At 41.1% G+C, this 18,460-nt stretch overlaps 1 protein-coding gene across 1 annotated transcript in view; it reads left to right on the top strand.

The window, feature by feature from the left end:
• cfap46 (cilia and flagella associated protein 46) overlaps positions 1 to 16,337 on the top strand; it is a 62,249-nt gene extending 45,912 nt beyond the window's left edge. Inside the window, exons 47-59 of the mRNA XM_078288909.1 lie at positions 277 to 443; positions 751 to 857; positions 1,364 to 1,449; positions 1,973 to 2,146; positions 7,993 to 8,072; positions 8,488 to 8,548; positions 8,767 to 8,799; positions 9,639 to 9,741; positions 11,198 to 11,310; positions 14,939 to 15,020; positions 15,228 to 15,364; positions 15,539 to 15,640; positions 16,127 to 16,337. Of these exons, the coding sequence (XP_078145035.1) occupies positions 277 to 443; positions 751 to 857; positions 1,364 to 1,449; positions 1,973 to 2,146; positions 7,993 to 8,072; positions 8,488 to 8,548; positions 8,767 to 8,799; positions 9,639 to 9,741; positions 11,198 to 11,310; positions 14,939 to 15,020; positions 15,228 to 15,364; positions 15,539 to 15,640; positions 16,127 to 16,236 (1,355 nt within the window). The 3' untranslated portion in view covers positions 16,237 to 16,337. The remainder of the gene's footprint in view (positions 1 to 276; positions 444 to 750; positions 858 to 1,363; positions 1,450 to 1,972; positions 2,147 to 7,992; positions 8,073 to 8,487; positions 8,549 to 8,766; positions 8,800 to 9,638; positions 9,742 to 11,197; positions 11,311 to 14,938; positions 15,021 to 15,227; positions 15,365 to 15,538; positions 15,641 to 16,126) is intronic.
• The last annotated feature ends 2,123 nt before the right edge of the window (positions 16,338 to 18,460 follow it).

Here is an 18,460-nt window from a genome sequence, read left to right as displayed (position 1 = left end):
CCAGTGTCACAAGAAAAGCAAGGAAAGTAGAAAAAAAAGAATTGGCTAGCAGCTGGACTCATTGCCGGAGAATGAGGACAAATTCATAAAACTCAAAAGCTAGGGAGGAGAAAACAAGATGAGACAGAGAGAGAGAGACGTAGGGCGAGAGAGAGAGAGAGATCTTGGACGGGGAGCAGGAGAGGGGTTGGTGGTGCTCAGGGGGACCAATTACAAGGCCTGTATTTGTCTGTGAGTATGCATGTCTGTTTGTGTGTGTGAACTCTATTGTTGCAGGTACGCTGACGTGCTGCAGGGTGGCCAAGGTTTCAGTCAGCCCGAGGGCTCTGCTGGCACTTCGGGAGCGGACTCAGACCTTTGGCCAGGAGACTAGACATGCCCTCCTCAAGGAAGCCTGTTGGCATGGCAGCGAGGGCAGGCTCAACGCCCCCGAGGAGCGACAAGTTTTTCCCCTCGTAGGTCTCCTTCAGACCTTCTGCTCCTCTCTTTCTCTCCATTAACATTACCCACTGCACACCTCATAAATAAGCTCACTCCGCTGCAATTATCATCAGCTCACGTCTCCTCACACACACCGGGGAGATGTGAGAAGCCTGACTTCAGCATCCAACCAAACATTGTTCAGCTGCCAGGGCTGTGTGTGTGTGTGTGTGTGTGTGTGTGTGTGAAAGTAATCAGTGGCCTGACAGCAGCAACTGTCTTACTTCTATTGCAACTCCCTACGCTTACTTTCCTGTTTCCCCTGCACAGAAAAGCATTGCAGAAGAAAAAATAGCATCTCACTTCAGAGAAATTGTGCAAGATATGGAAGACTATCTGCATCCAATTCTCACACAGTTTGACTTCTCTTGCTTCAGGTGAGTTATATAGGTCATCAGATTTCCCATTTTGTCGACTACAAAGGCTTGGAGAATTTCATTTAATTCTCTTAGCCATAGGGAGGACCCAGTAAACTTTGATACTTTGAAGTGAAGATTTTTGAGCTTTAGAGTTCTACTATTACTTATCAAAAGAGTTTTTGCATGGCGATTGAGTGTATTATTTGATCTACTGTATCTACAGTTGTAGCATGTTTGTGCGTGTCCCCATGTGTATGCTGTTTGCGCAGTTACATTCAAGAGTGTGTGTGTGTGTATGTGTGAGAATGGTCTGTCTGTCTATTAGTCTTGGTTCGGTCAGGTTCTTTCTTCTCTGTATGTGCTTGTTTTTAAGCAAAAACGCGGCTTACATGCTTACACCAAGCAACTGCTGCATGTTCTCCCATAGTCCCCATTCCTTGCGCTTCCTTACACTTCCCTGTGGTTTTGTCAGATCCCCACTGTAGCCCTACCGATCCTCCCCTGTCCTTATCTCCCTCTCTCAGGCACCAGGCTCCATCAATATCAGTCTCCGAGACGACCAAACCCCGAGAAAAGGAAGAGAAAGGAGGCTCAGATAAAGGTCTATCGGGTGCGTTCTCGCTCCATCTAGCTGATAGTCGGTGTCCCCCCTGAGGCCTTGCGGTTATCTATACAGTGTACCATATGGATCAAGACACTGGTTGTTCAGCATCTATTGTGTTCCTACCTGCTCATTGACAGCCAATCAGCAGCTGCCCACTCAGGCAGGCTGCAGCTCTATCCCCTCCGGTCAATGCTGTTGCTGTACATATGATTTTAACTGTTAAGTTGGTTTACAGGCACAAAATGATAACTTCATGTTTTTACAATGCACTGCAGTTTTACTGTAATGCCACTAAACTATATCAAACATATGTAAGTAGTTAAAAATTAATGTTGCTGGAGCAATCACATTGTACCAGTTACGAATTGTGGACCTTAAATTACAGAAGTGGAGCAATAGTTCCTTAGAATAGAGGTCATTGTACAGCAAATGTCTGATGAACTCAAGGGAAAAGAAAGGTTACCGACATGAAATATGCAATTTAATTTAATGTGTGTGTGTGTGTGTGTGTGTGTGTGAATATATACAGTCAGCTCTCCTATGGAGCCAGGGGAGTATGTGGTGTTGCTGGCAGACAGGAGGCTGCTGGAGCTGCCGCTGGAGGCCTTGTCCGTCCTGCAGGAGGAAGGCCTGAGTTCAGTGTCCCGAGACTTCTCCCTCCAACTCCTCCACAGTCGCCTGCACAGAGAGGAGCCAGAGAAAGGTACCAAAGACACACATATACACACATTTTAAAAAGGGCTCTGGGTAGCATTTTTAAACAGCAGTATATCATTGTCTAGTTAATTGTGATACCCATGTATAATTACCGTTAAAAACAAAAGAGATCATGATCAAGATGATAGGTAGCCTCTATCTCATGCCAGTGCTAATGCTTGTGTTCCTCATAATTGAGACCACATTTCCCATAAACCCCATTGCTTCCTTTCACAAAGAGGATGTTGTTACTTGTCCCACCTCCCTAGCGTTGCTCTGCGTGCGTTTGTTTTCTCTTTTGCTCTTTTTTTAATGAAGAGGATAAATATGTTGGAAGTGATTTTTCCAGTGTGCTTTCACTCATTCCACTATCTGCCGTTACAGGAAAATCTGAAAGCTTTAGCTCTGTTTGTGCTGGAAGAATAGCTTTGTGCCATAAAGCAATCTCTGTTTGTGCTGTGAAGCAATCCTGCAGATTCTCTGCCAAATCCAACCTGGTAACACACAATGTAAAATGCAGTGTAGAGGTCACTAGAGGCTGCCAATCTTCTTGCCGATGGTCTTGTTTGTTTATGGTAATTATCCTTATGTCTCGTTAATGTGGTAATGATTTATTGATGTTAAAATGTTACGCATCGTACTAGGGCTGGGTATTGTTTAAAAAATTACGATACCAGTACCAATGCCAGTACCCTTAAAGTGATACCGATACCAACAGAGTACTTCATTCGATACCTTTTTTTTTACGTTTTGGTGGCATCTCGGCACGCTGAACTGCCAACTCCGTCACATACACCGCGCTCGACTTCACCACCACAGACTGTATGGGTTGTAGCTGCTGTGGTAGTGGGCCAATCACACGTCGCATTAAATTGAAGAACGCTTGCAGTGATTGGCTGCGAGCAAAACCATACAAATAGTCATTTTTTTCTAGATCTGTGTACAAAAAGTATCGAATGCAGGTATCGTTTGACTGGAGAAGTTTCGATACTACTTGGTACTGGGTTATTTTGGTCGATACCTTAAAGGTATCGAGTACCGATACCCAGCCCTACATCGTACCTTTAAATAGTTTATTTGAATCCATAAATTTAAATTCTAATTTACATAACAACATAAATATTACAGAGGTTCAGTGTGGCTGAGGGGCATTTAAGGAACCAAAAAGCATCATCTCTGTGACACATTCCACCAACTTTACTTATTACTGCAGAAACAGATTATTTGGCTCTTTTTTGGATAGGCCTGCAACGATGTTCCAACATGCCCAAAGCTACCAAATGTCAGAACCATCAGTAAACTCTTTATATCTGTGTAATTTAACGGGAGGAGCTTGTGTGCCTTTATGAGAAACTTGCTTCCAATGATGAGGTACATGTTCAAGTTTTCATGATGGTAGCACAGATAAAGCAAGAGATACAGAATGCTTCATCACAATATGCACGATCACAGTTTGTTGGTTTCGGGGTAATCCTGTAAATGCCAAATCACAGTGGCAATAAACATCATTCAGTCAAGTTTCATCAAAATTAAGCCTCTAGTTTGGGAGATATTGCATGTGACTAACACATGGACAAAGACAGATCCCTTGTCACCCCTACTCCCTCCACATCAGCTGGTGGGACAAGATGCTATTTAAACTATAGCCCTTTCTATGGATTGACATCAATATAGGTCAAAGGCTACATGATTTTTATAGTGGATTACCAGAAACTTCCAAAAAATGTATTAACTGCATCATTAACACTAGCATCAGTCATTAGGAATGGCATCTTGACATATCTTGATGCAGGATACAGTCTGGATGCTGCAGCTCAGTCTGGCCAGTGTATTGGGGTCAGTCGACTTCAAAGGGAGCATGAGCTCAACAGCTGATGCCCAATGGCAAAGCCTGGCACCTGATGGCTGCAATGTAGCTTTGCAGTAATGCAGCACAGAGTGATTTCACCATTTGATCCACTGCACATGTAGAACTGAAGATTAAAGAAGTGGGCTTGCGGTTCAAATCTCAGGCCCGGGTGGGAAAATGTACGAACGCTCTCTCCCCTTCTTCATCCACTACTGAAGTACCCTCGAGTGGCCAGTTGTGCTAGAGGATGGTAGTGCTGGGTGGTACAGGTGTGTGAGCACATGTAACCCTTCCTCCCCTTATAACCAGGCCTTTGCGGAAAATAAGTCAAGTTGCCTGGTTAAATCAGGAATCAGGGAACTTAAAAAGCATCCATTATTTATTATAGGCAAGGCAAGTTTATTTATATAGCACATTTCAACAACAAGGCAATTCAAAGTGCTTTACATAAAACATTAAAAGCATCGAAACAAAGTGAAAAAGATAAAATTCATATAAAAGAACAAGCAAAATGCATTGCATTAAAAGAATCAAATCAAGTAAAACAGAAAGATATTTTTACCCCCCTAAAGGTCTCCAATTAGGATCCTTTTGTCTCCAATTAGGATCCTTTTGACACCTGTGTTGCAAAGAAACCTTAGTTGACCCCAACCATACGGTATTACAACGAGGGGCAAACATTTACCATTATAGTACTATTTAGGCGATCCCACTAGCTGTTACACTCTGCCCTAGCGACCCGTCGGTACTTAAAGGATCCCTATTTATCTGTCAATCTTCTCAGAATTCACACAGCAATTATTAGGCTAAAATAGAATAAGACAGGTATAAAATACAAGAATAAAAGTTACAGTGCAGTGTAAGAAATGAATAATTATTTGATTTAATAAAAGGCAGCGGCAAACAGAAAAGTCTTCAGCCTTGATTTAAAAGAACTGAGAGTTGCAGCAGACCTGCAGTTTTCTGGGAGTTTGTTCCAGATATGTGGTGCATAAAAACTGAACGCTGCTTCTCCATGTTTAATTTTGACTCTGGGGGCAGAAAGCAGACCTGTCCCAGACGACCTGAGAGGTCTGGATGGTTCATAACGTAGCAGAAGATCAGAAATGTATTTTGGCCCTAAACCATTCAGTGCTTTATAAACCAACAGTAGTATTTTGAAATCAATTCTTTGACAGACAGGAAGCCAGTGTAAAGACCTCAGAACTGGAGTGATGTGATCCACTTTCTTGGTCTTAGTCAGGATTCGAGCAGCAGCGTTCTGAATCAGCTGCAGCTGTCTGATCGATTTTTTAGGGAGACCTGTAAAGACACCGTTACAGTAGTCGAGTCTACTGAAGATAAATGCATGGACAAGTTTTTCCAAATCCTGCTGAGACATAAGTCTTTTAATCCTTGATATATTCTTAAGGTGATAGTAGGCTGACTTAGTAATTGTCTTAATGTGGCTGTTGAAATTCAGGTCTGAGTCCAGTCAATGTCCAAGATTTCTGGCTTGGTTTGTGGTTTTTAACATTACCGAGTGAAGCTGAGCACTGACTTTTAATCGTTCTTCCTTTGCTCCAAAAACAATTACTTCAGTTTTATTTTTGTTTAATTGAAGAAAATTCAGACAGGTTTGATTATCCAGGGGGTATTATAGGTAGATATTACAGGTAGTATTACAGGTAGATGGTGGCCTATAGTGTGTTTTGTATGCGCCTTACCTCTAAAATCCCCCATTTCTAGGAAACCACTGAGTCAGAGATAAGAAGGAAAAGGTTTTTGAGGAACATATGTCTATCAATAAAATGCTCTTAATAATTAGACCAGTGCCTACTTGTGTGACTGGATGTTTGCCTCACATAATTTCTCATAATATTCTTAGTAAATAATGGCTCGCACTAGCTATAGCATCTTAATGGCAGGATTTGTACACTGCAGGCAGCCATCCATAGAAATGGAATTTGTTCAGGAGAGAAAGGTCATTTCACATCCTGCTGGCATGCAGAAGTTCATGCGGACATCCGTGAACACTGTGGCTTGCTTCGCTAAAATGGAATGGCCATTAACTGTGTCCATTTCTCTGCGCCTGCGAGGACACATTAGAGCAGGGGCTGGTTTGATTATCCAGGGGGTATTACAGGTAGATGGTGGCCTAGGGAAGTGCTGAGTGAACTGTTTCAGCTTGAAGAGGAAGATGTTGAAGATGAAGATGACCAAACTTGTTAAAGCTGCACTAGGCAAGATTTTTATGTAAAAATGCACTCGTCTTATCAGCCTAAATCACAAAATGGGCTGCAACAGAGATGGCGTCCCATCCCCACTAATTGAGATGGTGTAGAGTCGCCCTATTTGCCCAAATTCAATTATTGGTGTCTGGTATGGTCACTCACATGACAAATCAAAACCCAAGTCAAGTACAAAACCCCAAGTTCTACTTGTGAGGCCCTCTTCAAATTTTACGTTATTTTATTTTTTATTTATTTATATTATCAGGTCATTATTGGTTATGCTTTAAAAGTCCTAAGAAAAAATGATGCTCTGTCCCTTTGTCCCCTTTGCATTCCTTGGTGCAAGTTGAGATTTTGGAACAGAAAGAAAAAGAAAGGAAAGGAGAGATCGTTGAATTTGATGTTGCAGACAGTTTTACCTTTTTAAAGGTTGAATCATTTGCATAACTTCGGTGGATATTCAAAGGTTACAGTTAAATTAGTGTGTGTGTGTGTGTGGCTGTCTGTGTGTGTCACTTGACACTATGCCACTGACACAGAGGCACAGAAACATGCATCTTATCACACAACTATCAATGCCTGGATTGAACACAAGGATGAGGATGACACTGGAAAAATCTGAAATTTTTCGGACCAGTATTACCATAATTTTGACATATACAGTTTACCATTGTGTCAAGAAGATGTAGTGCCTGAAGCCACTTTTGAAAGAGCAATTTGTTATTCCATGCGGTGCTTTGCATGAAACATGCACAGGATAAATTAGTGCTCACTATAAAAAGACTACCTTAAGGTGGGAAATTACTTTTGTATGAGTGTCTGTTGTTACCGCCTCAGATTTTACCACAGCTTCATTTGTGACATTTTCAAATAAATGTCTCTTTTGCTACTTTAAGTTGCTGATTGATATAACACAATAGTTATTCAAATTATACCCAGTTAGTGAAAGTTTTTTCCTGGGAAAATACCTGTACCTATAGAAACTCACCAACAGAAAATCCAAGGAATCCAAGATACTGGACACACAAGTTTGATTTCCAAGTGATCTCTGGGAAGTGAAGTGCAGAAACACCACAGCGATGAGCGCTTAGATCTATGGGAAGTGCAGCATTGCTTTGGCTCCCGGGAATGGCTGCCCTTTGGATAAAAATGTATTTTGTCATAATGAGTTGTTAAAGTGTTAACTGATATTAACTTTTGGGCACATTTTAATTAAACTTGAACTGTATTTCTTGTTTTTAAACTTAGGTTAGGTTTAAGTTTTGTTCTCCTTTTTTTGTTCTCCAGACCAGAGAATAAATTTGGTTGTGAGAGCAATGCATGCAATAGTTTTAGAATATACGTACATCACGAGCCTTTAAACAAAATCAGATGGTGTATTTCTATCTAGCAGCACACTGGAAACTTTAGTTGTGGTTGTGTCCAAGTCCATATGAAGTCATTTGAAATCTCTTAGGGTTCAGGTTCATGTTTTCCTCAAAATAGATGGAACCTTTCCAAACTGAATTGAGTAATTTGGAGCTGGCATGAAATCTGGTAACGTGTTTAGTAATTGATCAACTCCTCAAGTTTAAACAATCATTGACAGTATAGAGAGGGCAATAGACGATGCAGCCAGGGGGAAACTTTTATAACAGTTCTCCAGTCACCGCTAAATGTCATTGACTATGCAAATATCGTGGCAGTGAAGTTCATGTTTGTTTGTTTTTTGTTTTTTTCCCCAGTCAAAATGCTGCGTAATTTTCCCCTCAGACAAGTGTGTGTATCAGTTTTGCTTCCTGTTTGTGGCAGTTGAAAGTGACAACAAAAAGGAGACCAAAGGTGGCAAGGGAGCCAAGGGGAAGGGAGATCAAAGCAAAGCCATCAAAGTGGTGAGTTTGGTAAATTAATCTGGGCCTGCCAGATACAGGCAGTAATATTACTTTTACCTGCTGTCAGCACTGGCAATTATTTAAGTTCCTCCCGCCTCTCTTTTAAGTATGGCTTTTCAATCAATTACATAATGTGTTTTTGTAAAGATCCTATTTCTGGCTTCTGAGCATTTATCCTCTGTCATGCACTGCTTCTTCTGTTTTTCCCACCAACCCCTTCCCCTCTCGCTCTCATTTCCTCCTTTTCCTCTTTCTCCCCTGGCTTCACAACCTCTCTCACATTCTCCCTTGCAGCTGGTATTTGTAGATGTAAAAGTACTGGAGACATTATTTGCATTTGTATGGATATATACAGTATACATTTGTTGCTGTGCTTGGCCTAAGCTTTAATAACTTCAACTTATTGTTTACCCAGGCACCTGTGAATCGTGTCTTGCCTCCAAACGCCTTCCCAGTAGACACACGCAACTTCAAATGTATCTTTTTTTTGTGGGTCTTCATGTAAAAATAGTTTTTTAAAAATCTTAGAAGTCTGTGGCTACTTTACTACAGATAATTTACATACATATTGCATTCTTATTGATGATGTATGTGCCATAAATACTTAAACTTCTGTGCATTACACTGCCTATTTCATTTATGCTCTTGGCATATGTTCTTTTTTATAGAGTATATTCTTAACACACCTTCTAAGATATTGTTGACCCATACAACGAAGGCAACTTTGGTAAGTGAATGTAATCCATGGAATTATTTGTTAGTGAAGCCAAGCTACACTCGTAGTTTAACATTTTATTTAAACCGCGGTGTTCCAGATCTGGCCTTTAGATCATCAGGCACTCTGTGTGTGTGTGTGTGTGTGTGCATGTGTGTGTGTGTGTGTGTCTGAGTGTGTGTGTGTGAGTGTGTGTGTGTGTGTGTGTGTGTGTGTGCGCGTGTGTGTTCATCTTCTCTGTGATCTGCGCCAGCTGCTGTCCTGCAGGCATGTCAATCCTGACCGCAACATCCAACCATACGAGCTATAAAGAGAATCTCCCAGTCTGGAGCAAAATATGACACTAATAAGCTTTCTGATAAATAATACCAATGTTGTCACCGCTAGTTTATCCATCTTATCTCCGCTTTAATAAGAGGGAACATGTACTGTACCGTGGCCAGTAAAAACGCTTGTTGTCGCTGATTATCAGTTTACAGCCCTAGCTTTGTTTTAGTGTCTGTATGGGTGGTGTGTCCTGGGTGTTAGACCAGCGGAGATCAGGGAGTCCTTTTGAGGAAACAGAATTCTACAGTGATTAATGTTCTCCTCGCTGTAACGCGGCCGAGCATCGCTGCAACCGGTCACACCGTTCCCTCTTCTCTGCTCTTAACCTTTTACAGCACACTTCATGTACTTTTCCACCCCGCTCCTTTATAGAAGCTCTACTTTGCTGGCCTTATATGAATCCAATTACAATTCCCAGTGAGTGTCATATCTATATCTATAGCAAGTGGAAGGTTTCATGAAGTGTGCATCTTGTGTGTGTGTGTGTGTGTGTGTGTGTGTGTGTGTGTGTGTGTGTGACACAGAAGGGAGCAGTCTGGCAGAGAGGATGAAGAAGACTCTGGAGACCCACAGCCAGCATTTCACTCCTCTGTGGGAGGGCTTAATGGGCAGCAAACAAACACCCAGGTTAGAGGTCAGGGATGAAGGGTTCCATAACTACACACAATAATCCATTAAGTAGTCTAAGTCAGTCATGATGACAATGCTAAAATGTGTCACCTAATCCATACATGACCAGTTTTATACCATGTCTGTGGACATGACAAGTCACATTGTACTATGTAGCAGTCCAATAAATTACGAGAATTTATTTTTTATTTATTTAACCTTTATTTAACCAGGTCGGTCCCGTTGAGATGGAAAGACCTCTTTTTCAAGGGAAGCCTGGCCAAGATAGCAGCATAAAAAGAGATAAAAGTTGCAACAACATTAAAACATACAAACATTAAGACACAAACATGCAATAAAATAAATAAAAACAATTACAACGTTCATAAAAAACATGTGCAAGTACGAAAGGAATCTGCTTCTAAGTCTCTCATTTGATTTTTGAAAGTTCCAAGTGGAATATGTTCCAGCAGTTTTAGGTTGCTCTGAAGTAAGTTCCAGGCTGTAAGTGCGGAATACATAAAAGCCTGTTTGCCAAGATCAGTGCGGACTTTGGGGACGGTTAGCTGGTAATAGTCATTTGATCGTAAACAATAATTACTGTAGGTTCTAGAAATATAACCACAGAGGTACGATGGAAGTAATCCGAGGATGGATTTATAGATAAATGTGTACCAATGGGTAAGTCTTCGTGCAGCCAGAGAGGGCCACTCAACCCTGGCATATAGGGTGCAGTGGTGAGTGAGGGCTTTACAGCCCGTAACAAACCTCAGAGCACCATGATACACAGTGTCCAGTGAGTGAAGACAGTGGACAGGGGCATGCATATACAATAGATCACCATAATCGAGTACAGGGAGGAAGGTGGCTGCGACCAATTTTTTCCTGGCAGCGAAAGAAAAGCACAACCTGTTTCGAAAGAAGAAACCCAGCTTAAGCTTAAGCTTTTTGACAAGGCTTTCAATGTGGAGTCTAAAGGATAAACGATCGTCAATTAAAATGCCCAAATACTTATAGTGTGACACTAATTTGATCTGGCTGCCCTGCAAGGATAAAATGTTGGGAGGAGGATCTGTGGTCTTCCTGCCATTTGAAAACAACATTAATTTAGTTTTGGCAACATTTAGGACAAGCTTCAGTTCAATTAGTTGAGACTCCACAAGGTTAAAATGCTGTGATAACTTGAAATGAGATAATTCATGCCATATGAATGTAGAGGCTGACTGTTTAGTGCAAACAGACATGAAAGACAACATATATAATAGGCATCACTCTCCAAAAAAACCAAACAAAATTAATGAGCTGTGTCCTTATTCAACAGTCACATTGAACATAATGTTCCAGTTTTTGCCACGCCTCTCACTTTGTCTTTCTTGGGTTTTTGCATTGAGCACCTTCAACATCTATTTGTTACGTTGCAACACATCACATCACATCACTTGTACTCCGCTAACCCTCATCCATGTCTGTCAAGTCTGTCCGAGGTGGAGCAGCTGCTGTGCAAATGCAGTGCCTTCATTTACCTGGGGATGGAGCGCTTCATGGCAAACGTTCCGCCCGCCAAGCTCGCAGCCCTCAGCCTGTCTGGTAATGTACTTGATACACTAACAATTCTCCATTCTCACATTTCACTCCTGAGATACTGGGTGAAACCTGAAGGCAATTTTCTTTTGTGGTATCAGGCTTTCTCTTCAAAACAGGTAGCGGAGCCCAACTCAGCTTATTTTGAATCTGCACCCGCCGACCTATTTTAGAGACAATGTGCCTTCCCAACCCGTTTATCACACAGGCAAAGCCGTGATCCTCACCCACAAGTCTCATTAAACCATGTGAATTACTGCAAACAATATTTTAAAAGTTTCTTGACAGATTTATTTCAAAGAAACTTCACAAAATGACAACAGCGGTAATGTTTTCTTCGCTGACCTGCATTGCATAGCTAGTGTCGAGATAGAAGAGAAAATTACAGCAACATTGCAACAAAATTAGAATGTAAAATCAAACAGAGATTTCAGTTATAAAGCTTGTTACATAGGCAATCAAAACACTATCTGCCCTAATAGTTGTACTCAGTGCTGTTGGCAGCAATAGTCTTCTGCCTGTTCTCTCCACAGGAAAGCCCATAATTTGAGCAAACAGACAATTTGACCTGAAATCTGAATCTCATTTCATATATTTTATTTTTTTTTTGTGATACTGTATTGATCGCCAAAGGAGAAATTTGTGTTTTCACTGGCCCAGCTCCACAGTGAGGTCAGAGGTCAAGTTCAGCTACAGAACAGCAGCCTGGAGCTGGTAGGCAATGTCTTGTTCAAGGACACTTCAGCAGGGCGGTTGCTTGTTCTCATGTGGGATTGAACTTGGGCCTTCTGGCTGAAGTTAAGTCTCCTAATCACTTCACCATCATGCTGCCCAATAGTAATAATAGTGATAACTGCAGATGAAGCCATTCCTGCAGGTTCCAGGTCAGCATGTGCATCACTGTTGGTATGGGAGGTCCATTTCTCAGAATACAAATACACAGAAATGTCCTTAACCACAGCCATTAAGAGCCATACCACAAGTTATATAAATAACATGACCTGACATGTCTCAGCTATTTGTTGCAATAAGCTGACATTATAAATATGCCATCGCTGTAGTATTACCATAACATAACCTTTGACCTCTCATACTTGCAGGATATCAGTCGTGGTGTCATAGACATACTGTTGATGCTACTGCCACTATCACTGCATATAGGCCGTTTCAAAAAGATGAAAATTTATCAAGATAAACTTTACTCTCTCATGAAAAACATGAAGCGATGAAAATGACGGAGAGGCAGATTTTTTTTGTTTGTTTTTATGAAAATGATGGAAGAGCAGATTTTTTTCCTTAAAATTCTTGTACAACTCTGATGTCCTAAGTGATGTACCTGGGATTTTACGCAATCCTATGATTTATTGAGTCTTCTAAAGCTTTTTTAAGAGGTAAAAGAAAGATAATGAATGATTGAAATTAGGAGCAGGGTTGTGTGTGGCTTACGTAAGCAGTAAATGGATGGTAGGCTTAATCTCTTCAAACGCATCAATCTTTCATTCCCCGGGTGTGTGTATATATAGAAGTGTCCTCTTCAGCAGTGTGAAATCAATGGGATTTTATTATGGGGTCCCTGCTATAACATTTTCACAGCTAAATGGAGCGCTTGTAGAAATACTGTAACTGAGAAAATCGAATGAGAATAAGAGCTTTATAAACCTGAATTTTAGCACTGGATTCAATTCAGTCGGAGTAGAAGTTGGTGAAGACGGTATCCAGTGATACCTGTAACTGCGGTGAAAGTTGTATGCATTTCACACACAGATTCAATTCTTAATCCATTCTGCCAAGTTTTCTTCTTCATCTTCTTTAGAATTAGTATTTTTGAATAATTGGCGGTATCTGGGATCAGCAGATTCACATTTATTCTGGAAATATTTACAGAGTAGCTTTCTTAAAATCATTAAAGAACAATGTTTTTTTGTTTTTTTTCTGAAATTTGGTTTCAAAGGTTTCTCTCTTGTCTAAATTCCAGCACCGCTGTGGTTACAGTACAGTAGGGGGACAAGGAGACTCCAACCTATCTCCCCTGTCTCATTTATTAGAGGAGGTCTTTTCCCTCCCTCAGTGTTCCCTAAATAAATGATAACCTGCCCCAAACCACCTTTAAGCTCTCCGCACCTTCAAACACATTGCACAAACCAAGTGCGCCTTGATTCCTTTTTCCTCCCTCCCCCTCCTCCCCAGGATACAACGGTAGTCTGAGGATGGATGGGCTTTATCTGATGTGATTGACAGAGAGTCAAGCTGGCCTTACACATCGCCCCAGGCCAGACATATGCGCCACCCGCTAGCCTTGCGTTAGCGCTGCTAACTATAGTGCGACTGACACCATGGTCTGAATTCCAGCTGTTACTTCACGACACACCAAAGCTTTCCTATTTAATTGGCCAGCAGGGGTATGATTATAGAAGGCGATGGTAGATTTGTGTTCCTGGGGAAAAAAAGGCATATACATGCTGCACCACCTGCACCACATGTCCTAATATCTGGTAGCTGTGGGTCACTGTTTGTCTTGTTTCATTCAGCATTCCACACCACTCTTTACCTCTTCTGCTGTAAACAAAGTGTGATCATTTTTCACTGTCCATTGGAGTCAGACATGTAGTGAGCGGTAAAACAACCTGGATTCAGTTTACCCAACATTTTATGTGAAGAGATAATATACCCACATTTTCAAGCTGATGTGAAGGTTCATAAATTCATAGTATACTGTAGATAATAGCAAGTTGGATCAGACTGATGTCAGCATGAAAATCCTTTGTTGTGTTTTCAGGAAAATAAGACCTAAATTAATATTATTCTGAAAATAATCAGTTTCTTAAAGGAAAAATCCAGCCTAAAACACTTAAACCCAACAGCTGTTGGTAATGTACCTTGCATTTCCGTTGCATTTTTGTTGTGTAGCGGTGTATTTTTCTTATTCCAATGTATAACTGGCCAAACATAGATGACGTGATGTCATATTGAGCTGTTGATAGCAGAAATTTGGTCAGCTATGTCAAACATCAATGGTTAACGTCAGGTTTTGGTATCTAAACTCACCATTTTGCACCAGCGTTCAACAATCATACAGGGAGAAATCCATCGTAGAAGAGGCAGAGAGACCGATATCTCCACTGACAGTAGCCTCAATAGACCAGAATGCAATGCAGCTACAAGACATATTGCATATTGAAGGGCCGTGGCCGCTATCGCTGTTGCAGCCTCCAATCACATGTATAACCCATAGCTGAATGGTCACACTTTCAAGCTATTTAAATGCCCATACGCCCACCTTTGACTGAAAGCGTCAAGTTGTCAAAAGTTATCCAGAGAAATGTAGGAAATTTCTAATTGAACAGCAAAAAGCAAAAGTTAATTGCAACACTTGATCACAAAATACCTCCTGGAATGTACTGAAATTGATATCTAGCACTGCATACTGAGTATTTGCATTTATATGTGGAAGAGTAAGGTGGATTGTTCCTTTAATCACTACATGACTGATTATAGTGTGTCACCAGGTACTGTTTTACACTTTCACCGATCAACATTGAACATTATCTGCCTATTCCTGTAGCAGAGAGTTTGCACCAGAAGAGGCTTATGCACTCCACTGTCAGATAACGGCAATGATGTTTGTTCTCTCCAGAGTGCCGCTTGGCGCTACTCTTCGACCTGGTTCAGAACAGTGCCAGCATTCTCCGCCAGTCAAACCTTGACATGCAGAAGAGGTAACAGAACAGCTCTGTTGAATCACAACTTAGATTCAACTTTTATGTATCCTGACAGTTGATGCTTTGTTGAAGTGATTTGTCTTGCCTTGTCTGTATATTTGGTTGCTATGTCGGTAGCTTGTGGAAACAGTCTCTCTGCTCTCACACTTACCTCCTGTTTCTCTCCCTCTTTTTCTCTCCCCCCCTCTTTCTCTCTCTCTCCAGTGCTGGACAACTTGCCCTGGAGAAACCCCTGGAGACCGCTGTGCTTTTGAGTCTGGCCGGGGTCAGCAGTATCGTCCTCAACCAGTGGCACAGCAGCCCTCAAAGGAACACACACAATATGGAAGCTATTACAGACAGTGGGTTTTACACACACATACACACCCACACACCCATAAATACATAACAGTTCAATTCCATGTGTCTGTCATCAGTATTAGTAACCATGGTTGTAAGATTATATGATCAAGGCTTACAAGGGGGGGATCATTAGCGACAGTAACGCACTCGGTATGTAACACCATGTGTTGCAGATCTCCTGAGGGTCGGACTGACCTCTGGCCGGACCATCCATGCCCTGAGGAAAGGAGACGTTCAGGGTTCAGAGAGAAATCAGAAGGTTACAGGATCATATGGTATACCCTACTTTCTATCTCGTCGAGCCCCACAATTCATATTTGCATTTATAGTCACGTACATTCAAGCCCGTATTTCATAAAGGGTAGTTCATAGAGACACTCACACTCTCACACACTCATAGACACTCTCACTCTCTCTCTCTCTCTCTCTCTCTCTCTCTCTCTCTCTCTCTGAATTCAGTCTGCGCTATTGCCATGAACCCTAGATGAACAGTACTACCAAAGGATCTAAATCCAGCACAATAAACTACTTAACAGTAAACATCTGTTCCTCTCTACTATCAATGAAGGATCTCTAGTGTTTCTGTATGTATGGGGCTTGTGCCTCTTTGCAAAGAGACCAAAACAATGACAAACAGAAACATTCTAATAACGAATCCAAGTATGAAAGAATAAATCCTTAGTTCAAGCTGGATATAGACAGAACCATTCAATATATAACCCTCAGATATAATTACTCCTTTCTCTGTTTTTCCTCTGCAGATGTATTCCACTCAGACTCCAAGGGAGATGATGCTCACCACAAAGTGGATCTTACACCATCAGCCTTGAACTGTATTCTTTATGGGCTCCCTAACTTAATTATCACATGATTTACTTCAGTGCCTCTCTAAATTGATTTGCATTGTTCCAACATTAGTGGCATATGTGGTCCAGTTTTGTAATACACAATATTCAGAAATATTAGATGTACGAGGAGTTTAATCATTGCAAAGTAAAACATTTCATTAAAGATGACCCTTGATTCTTCACATGTATTTTCCACTTTCTTTTGAATTTTACGTGAATAAATGTTTTCATTTTTCCTGCTATGTTTTACTATGCTGAGCAGAAGTGAGTTATGCAGAGGTAGAATAGGGCTGGAGCTCCAAGGTATGTTGATTCACTGTAATCCCTGGGAGAGGATAGCTCATAGAGATTCACCCTATAGATGTCTTGTATTATTAAAGTAACAATGTTACTGGCAGGAATAACATGGAGCAGCACTGTGAAAACACCAGAGTAAGCTGGGATTGTGCTGGTCTGGTGGGGAAGCTGTGCCTGCGGTAGGCTATCTCTACCCAGCGGCCAACACTATCAGTATATTGAGTTTATAGTGAGTGTACTCTCTGCGTCATTCACCATGATTACCGTTGTTGCATTGATATGCTTCAGTATCAGACTCATGACACCAAACTGCTTCTCATCTTAGAGGACCAAACGCTGGCTGAAACAACAAGAGACCATGACCAGTAGTGGGGTATACTTTGAGTCAACTTAATCTCCCTGTTACGATTATGCTTCCTTATTACTTTATGAATGTTTACTCAAGCTTTGTCAACTGTATTTTTCATGCATAATTAGTGCTGAGATGTTTAGTCTCTTGTCTGGTATCTATGCAAGTTCTTCTGATTACATGGAGACCAGTGGTGTTGGGAATCAGAGGGCTGCTGTTATCAAGAGTCATCCCAGACAGCAGTTCTCTGAAATCATTGCTTTGAGGTATCATGGACAAGTCCAAGGAGCTTAAACAAAAGACCTCAGCTGAAGCAGGTATGTTGTGTTTTGTGGTAAGTTGTCAAGAATATAGTGTCTGATGAGAAAAATGCAGCTTCAAAGGAAAAGTGTTTAGACCCAGAGATTGTATTTTTGTAGAGATGTTCAGTTGTTCATTTTGAAAGTTGCTACTACATGTAAGGGTGCACTCAACTTCTCATTTTGACATGCCATGTCAAACTGTTTCAACATGAAACCCACCAGACCTGTCATCACTTTACTCCAGTTGAGAGAAGTCATGATTCACCCTCTCAATTAAATGGAGCTCAAACAAATTTAATTAAATGGATTTGTGGTTGCTAATTCTAATTTAGGGGATGTGGTTATCAGACTATGCAATGCATCCATAAGCTTGTAATCCTCCATTTTCCAATATTTGTTGTTATATTCCACTGAATTTTAATCATTCCTGGTAAACACACCCTTTGCGACTTGTGGGTGGGTGAAAAATGTTCTAAAAATTTTACTTACTGTAAGAACTATGTGACCTCAGGTTTAAAATGCTGCCCTATTTATGTTTTAAAGGGGGATACCAATGAATTATAACTATTCCTATGCCTATTCTTATGCACTACAAACTCTCTACTTACACCCTACTTAAGTCGCACCTGAAATTAGAAGATGGGGTGTGCAAGTCCATCCTAAAGTTTTGATCCTATTTCAGAATGGAGACAGTTCTGCTTCGTTTGGCAAAGATCATTCTGATTGTCTCTCACAAGGTCACTTTGACAGTACAGTTAAGCTTATTTGGGTGTAAAAATCTCAATTTCTGAATTGACAAAATCAGATGTATTATAAATGAAGCAGTGCCAAGCTATACATGTTAACGATGTTACTTATTAGAGTCTTAGTTCTCTGGCTTTGGTAGAAAGATTTCTGTGTTCATAAATGTTGTTCAGCCATTTTTAGGCCACAAGAATAACATGAGAATTCCTGAATTAGTTGCTTCTGCCCTTTGAGTAATGTCTCTCTCTCTCTCTCTCTCTCTCTCTCTCTCCCCCCCCCCCCCCCTCTCTCTCTCTCTCTCACTCTCTCTCTCTCTCTGTGTGTGTGTTGAGGTGAACACTCCTCAAAGACGCGTGGGAACTGCAGAGCCAAGTTGGAGAGTACTGAAGCGGACGGAGGTAATGAAGGTACTGTACTGGTCAGGCTCAGGTCCAGCAGATGGATAAAGAAATAGGTATTTTATTCTCCTGAATCAGCATTTTGTCCTTGATCAAATAGGACATTTTGTTCTTATGCTGTTTCTCATTTATGTATGAGCCTATGGAGTGGCCTTTT

Source organism: Centroberyx gerrardi, chromosome 15 (assembly GCF_048128805.1).
Source record: "Centroberyx gerrardi isolate f3 chromosome 15, fCenGer3.hap1.cur.20231027, whole genome shotgun sequence".
Classification (NCBI taxonomy): domain Eukaryota; kingdom Metazoa; phylum Chordata; class Actinopteri; order Beryciformes; family Berycidae; genus Centroberyx; species Centroberyx gerrardi.
Note: the sequence above shows the minus strand (reverse complement) of the source record. Positions and strands in the feature narration are given on the sequence as shown.